Source organism: Triticum dicoccoides, chromosome 2B (assembly GCF_002162155.2).
Source record: "Triticum dicoccoides isolate Atlit2015 ecotype Zavitan chromosome 2B, WEW_v2.0, whole genome shotgun sequence".
Classification (NCBI taxonomy): domain Eukaryota; kingdom Viridiplantae; phylum Streptophyta; class Magnoliopsida; order Poales; family Poaceae; genus Triticum; species Triticum dicoccoides.
Window position 1 is genome coordinate 527,390,053 of NC_041383.1, and position 6,132 is coordinate 527,396,184.

Consider the following 6,132-nt stretch of genomic DNA (forward strand, 5'->3'; position numbering starts at 1 on the left):
GGAGCTCGAGAGCTCGGAGTTGGGGCCGCGTGGAGGCTCGACGGCGGGAGTCGATGCATCCGGACGCAGGGAAGCAAGAACAAGGAAGCCCAACGCCAAATACCTTGGGGACGATTGGAGCTCCTGAGTCCGCCGGCCGGCCACGCAACTGACTTCATCCGATCTACCGGAATAAGAGATCATGCCGTTTTGCTAGTTTTCTATTCAAAGTTCAAACTAGATTATCGGTTGTTTGTTACTTTTGTGTTCAAAGTTCAAACTAGATTATCGGTCGGCTTCAGATTTTTTTTTATTATTTTGAACAAGAGAAAGGCGCACAAGGCGCCTAACATAGATTCATTTATCTGCAGTTTACATGGGTAATGACATATCCCTGATTAGTAATGTCCGCAATGATTTGAATTAGGGGGCAATGCCATTTTTTATGCTGAACATTACAACAACTTATCCTACAACTCTGTTCAGGAAATACAGGAAATAGATTCTGAGACTGAGTTAACTTGGCTGCTACATGAGCCTCACAATTATGACTTCTAGAAATATGAAACACCTGAATCTGTTTTGTTGCAGTATTATTACAGAAGTTTGTCAGAATGCTCCTTATTTGCCAGTGTTCAGGTTGAGAATTAGGAGATCTTGTTGCTGCTGCTTTTGCAAGAGTAAGATTGTCCATTAAAATGGCTGCTTGTTGAATATTTAGCATATTGATAAGGATTGGGTCGGCTTCAGATGATGCATCTATATTGCTTGGGAACAGCGATAAGTTTGTTGCACATGTATGACGTATACACATGTGCAGTCAAATTCTAATGCTGCATCTTTATCTCGAAGTTGAGAAATTGCACCTGAACTGAACTTAAACCGCGACAAATCATGCGTAAAAAGGCCACACAAACGCTAGCGATTTCCAAACTTATCACACACAACACGTATTCACATATTCTAAGCAACATCAACCAGCAGTAAGCATTACAAAACCAAACCATCTGAAACATCAGACGCCACATTGGTAGAGAAGATCATAGACACTCACATATATACACACACATTTTGAGATCCAGAGCAAAGGATCTCAGCTGTCCTGCAGCTGAGCAGAGCGGCTGGTCAGAGGGACGTAGCGGACAGAGGCATCGTTCCGGACGCTGGTGGATCCGTCGGCGCTCTTGTCGATCACCTGCAAGTCTTGAGAGTATGTGCCGACGGGTATGACCATGCGCCCGCCAGGCTTCAGCTGCTCCAGCAGCGGCCGAGGGATCTCAGGTGCCGCTGCGCCCACATGAATAGCATCGTATGGCGCCGCATCCGGCCAGCCAAGCCTTCCATCTGTGGTTTTGAGAATTGCAATAAGATAACTTGAGCTCCAGATGTTTTGGACTAACATAGAAATATTTGCTTTATCATAGTATGCGTATCATATCAAAAGATGGCTAGGACCAATCAAGACTGACGTTTTGAGGCTATAAAACGACCAGTGCAAATTAAATTTCATCAATGTATTGAATGGCTCAGCACACCAACTAGCATACCTGAAACATGAAAAGAAAGTGAACCATCCTTCAGTAGTGCTGCTGCAGCACTCCGTTCAACATTTTCAGTTGAAGCAGCAACAAGTTCAGGAATGTGTTCAATCCCCACTGCACGACCTTCTGGTCCGACCATCATTGCAAAACAAGCTGTCAAGTAGCCACTGCCTGTGATGGGAAATGGATGAAGATGGCAGTAGTTGAGACAAAATGTCAGTTGGACAAAGTTGTTTATTTATACAGATACAAGTGTATCATCTGAAGGCACTAACAGAGGGGAGTGACAGTGTATCAGGCTGTCAGCAACAACAAACCTGATCCAACGTCCAGAGCATGCATGCCTGGCTGTAAATGATCCTTCAACAGTTCTAAGCAGGTTGCATGCATGTGAGGAGCGGATATTGTTGCATTGTAACCAATAGGCATAGGACTGTCAATGTAAGGGGTAAAGCCCTCCGGTACAAATAAGGCTCGGTCGATAGTTTCCATAACTTCTGCCACTTTATCTGTTCGAACAACACCATGCTGTTTCAGGTATTCAACCAGAGCGTTGTTCTTCTCCAGTGATCCTTCAGTCCAAAATTGCTGCAAGTTAAGCAACAGACGCTGAGATACATCACTCATAGGTACAGTACTAGGCCTGTAAGGGCCTCAGTTTAAGGCCGGGCAAGCGCCTCTTTTCTAAAAAGAAGGTACAGTACTTGGCATGACTATATGCTAAAAGCACAAACGGAAATGTGCCTCATCAAAACATTCACAGTATTCAAAAAATCAAAAAATATATGGTAACTGTAGATTGTGTTGCCTGCATATTACATAAAGTGACGCCGTGTGTCCAGAAAAAAAAAGTTTGTAGTTTCAGCATACTTAGGTCCAGATCTAACCTATCTTTACACTCTCAAGGTGCCACGCTTGCAGAAGATAGCCAACAGTGGTGAATATTTGGGCACCATGGCTTCACTCGTAGTTGGACCTGCTAGGAGCCGAGTTCATAAATATCTCCCTAAATTTCCCGGAGAGCAACCATATTCTAGTGCTCTGCAGCCCTGAGAATCATAATCGCTCTCCTTTACCGCTCTACAAGGCTAAAATCCACCGATCAGGTAGCCATCCTGATTCCCAAATCTCCCTCGAACCTAAACGTGCAACTAAGCTCTCCTGAATCGGCTTAAACTCGAGGGTGCAAGTTAATTATAATCATCCAATTTGCCGTAGCGATCGCCAAACATTCATGTACGACTGCAGTACAGGATAGAAAACAGGGGGAACAAGAGGGTAGGGCGTCGCGTGTGCTACGTACCGCCATCCAGTGGTACGGGGAGCAGCGCCGTAGCTGCGGCGGCCTCGGGGGCGCGGGCGCGGCGAGGAGGTGGTGGAGGAACCGGCGGCGGGCGGCCGTGGAGGGCGACAGGAAGCGGCACGACGTGGAGGCTGCGGCGGCGAGGGACATGGCGCTGGCGCGTGGAGTTCCGCTATAAGAGGCGGGAGGGCGCGAGGCGAACAGGTGTGGGGAGCACGGCCGCCGTGGCGGTGCGGGGGAGCCTCGTCTCGACAGGTGGTCGCGCCGCCGTTCTTTCTAGTCCTAGCGTGGCTGCGCCGTACGCATCCAGAGACCACCACTCTTTTCTTTCACAGGCCAGTCACACGTAGCGCGTGCTCTGCTACCCCCAGCGCGGAGGATTTTTACAAGGCCAGTAAAATCCACGGGAAAATTGTCACGAAACCCCAGTTTACAGACGTGAATCAGGGCGGCAGTGTAATTTAACTGAACTGGTTTGTTAGGGCGACACAAACAACATTCTCATTACAAGATTAATTATGGATTGCTTCAGGCGCCTTGGCTATCCATCTGTGTCCGAGACAGGTACCAAGAAGGCTAGCTAGAAGTCCAGAAGAAGCTGTGGCAAGACTCGCTCCAGGTGGGTGGGCTCAATTGTGGTCGTCCCCTCTGCTTCAGCGATAACAGCACAGCGCTGGACAGCCTCTGCAAGATAGAATTCAGACTTGAGCTGCAGAACTGGAATCAATGTCACTTTACTATTATTAGCATCAGGCACTGCAATATTATTCGTCAATATACAGACCTGCGACAAACATCCGAAGAAGTTCGCAGCTCACTTGCAGGGCACTTGCATTAGCTGCACAAATTAAACAAACAAAGCATCATGAACATCGTTCAGGAAGGCTTCTGTTGGAAATCAAATTGATATCTTAGGTTTAAGTCATCCAAAGGGCAGAAATTCATTTGTTTTCGGCTTTCTTCTTCATTTTCCGATCAAGGGGTTGATGAACAATCGAACAGTTAACATGATAAAGCGTCAATATGAACATCGTATGGGTAAAAACTGGCATAGATAACTGCGACATGCACGAAAGCTGTGGCAACTGAGACAGCTAGCTTGGAAAGACAGAGAAACTGGCCTAGGAAGGACCGAAGGATTCCATCAGTTTAATTTGCAGGTGCACGCAGAATCGACAGTCGACAGTGCTACTGACCCTCCAAGAACAAAGCATTGTTTATCATCTTAAAGATAGAACAAAACACCACTTACCAGAGGTACTCCGGTTCCTCCTTGACGTCTCCGCAGCAGGCTGCCAATTAAAAACTGAAACATTCTCATCTGATGTAGGAGTACATAGCAAAACGAAAAAAGAAACAGAACAGTTTTGGGTGGGCTGGGATAGGAGGAAGGGAACAGAAAAGTGAAGCATCTGAGATTAGATTGGACCGCCGAATCACCTCGATGTCTATGGCCTCGTCGACGACGACGCCCCTATCGGTCCGCCGGCTCCACACAAGCTTGAATATCGCGCGGATCAGGTCCTGCTCAGGCCCCGGCAGCTCTTAAAATCCAACATCCGGAAGAACAAAAAGGCCAGAGAAAAGGGCACATCCGATGGAGGAACTGAAGAGAGGGTGGGCTCACCGGATTGAAGGTCTCGTCGCGTGCCTCGCGCGTCTCTTCATGGAAATCTTCCATTGCGGTTTCGCCGGGGCGGCAGATGCAGGAGGGTGGGCGGGACGAGGGAAAGAGTTAGGGCGAAGGCGCGGGAAGGGGTTCATTCCTGGGCCCACATGGGCCGTTTCTTTAGCCCTGCTTACGGGCGATTAGTCTTGATTGGGTTGAACCGAAATCATTAATTGAGAAGTATTCATTGCAACTTTGAAGGAAGCTGAATGTGTCATAGTGTGCTCCAAATCTTATCCTCCTGCCCTGCGGACGAGCCCTCTGTCTCATTCCACCAGCTCTCCCTACTGGTCCTCGTTCTCAAGATCATCCGGTAAGGCGATCAAACAGTAAATACACCTCTTCTTTCTTCATGCCACGCCCGGAAGTCCGGCAGCCTCCTAGTGCAGACTGGCATCTTTAGGATCTCTTCTGCGTCAAAAGGAGTAAAAACAGTGCGGACCAGCTTCTCCTTCCAATGCGCCGAAGTATAATCAAGGAGTTTTGCCACCTTCTCTGGCGGATTAGGAACTAGGGACACTAATGGCCTCTTGAAATTATCCCGTGGGATCCAGTTATCCCTCCATATGTTTGTGGTGTCCTCATCCCCAATCCTTTGGATTAGGCCTTGTGCTAATATATCCCTTTTGTCTAAAATTGCTCGCCATATCTGCGATGGGCGTGATCCCAACTCTGCTTCCAATAGATTGCATTGTGGGAAGTAAATGGCCTTTAGTATTTGAGCACTCAAAGAAGTTTCTTCCGTCATAACTCTCCACGCTTGCCTAGCAAGTAGCGTATGTTAAAGATTTCCACATTGCAGAATCCTAGACCTCCCAGGTGCTTCAGTTGAATCATTGTGTCCCAAGCAGCCCAACTAGGTTTTCTCTTTCCTTCCTTGCAACCCCACCAAAATTGTCGAATAATTGATGTTATACTTTTACATAAACCCCGCGGTAGGTGAAAACATGACATAGAATATACCGGTATTGCCTGAGCGACTGATTTGATCAAGACCTCTTTCCCTGCTGCAGAAAGTAACTTCTCCATCCATCCTTTGATCTTCTCCCACACACGATTTCGTAGATATTTGAAAGTTCCGTTCTTGGACTGGCCAACATCTGTTGGCATGCCAAGATAATGTTCATTTAAGGACTCATTCTGGACATGTAAGGAATTTTTGATCTCTTCCCTCAAAGGATTTGGACAATCTTGATTGAAGAAAATTGATGACTTATCATTGTTAAAACCCTAACCTAAACCCTAACCCTAAACCCTAAACCCTAAAATGGCGAAGTTCTATGTCATGTTTCGGTCTCCCTGTCGGATTCTATGGCATCTTGCCAGACATTCTATGCCCAGTGGTGAATTTCTGCACCATCGCCATATGGCTGACGCGGATTCATGTTATCTGTGTGGAGCAAGGGACACTTGGCGACATGCTCTTCTGACATGTGCATTGTCCAGGAGCGTTTGGGCCCTGGCACCCGAGGAATTGGTCGAAAAGCTTATTGAACACCAACAGGATAGTGCAAAAGATTGGTTGTTCGCCCTGCATGAAAGTCTTGACGGCCAAGAGTCCATCCGCGTGGTGGTAACTGCTTGGGCTGTATGGGGAGCCAGGAGAAAGGCTACACACGAGGATATATTCCAATCTCCGC

The 6,132-nt window shown here is 47.3% G+C and overlaps 2 protein-coding genes across 2 annotated transcripts; both read right to left on the bottom strand.

The window, feature by feature from the left end:
- Positions 1-851: 851 nt before the first annotated feature.
- On the bottom strand, positions 852-3,117 carry LOC119364640 (protein-L-isoaspartate O-methyltransferase). Its single transcript, XM_037630125.1, has 4 exons — positions 2,824-3,117; positions 1,838-2,108; positions 1,527-1,691; positions 852-1,323 (listed from the first exon to the last, which is right to left on the bottom strand). The coding sequence occupies exons 1-4, from the start codon at positions 2,971-2,973 to the stop codon at positions 1,073-1,075; spliced, it is 837 nt and encodes a 278-aa protein (XP_037486022.1). The 5' UTR covers positions 2,974-3,117; the 3' UTR covers positions 852-1,072.
- Positions 3,118-3,177: 60 nt separating this feature from the next.
- On the bottom strand, positions 3,178-4,584 carry LOC119364641 (protein MHF2 homolog). The gene is made up of 5 exons (XM_037630126.1): positions 4,451-4,584; positions 4,264-4,347; positions 4,076-4,115; positions 3,608-3,661; positions 3,178-3,507 (listed from the first exon to the last, which is right to left on the bottom strand). The coding sequence occupies exons 1-5, from the start codon at positions 4,502-4,504 to the stop codon at positions 3,404-3,406; spliced, it is 336 nt and encodes a 111-aa protein (XP_037486023.1). The 5' UTR covers positions 4,505-4,584; the 3' UTR covers positions 3,178-3,403.
- Positions 4,585-6,132: the final 1,548 nt, after the last annotated feature.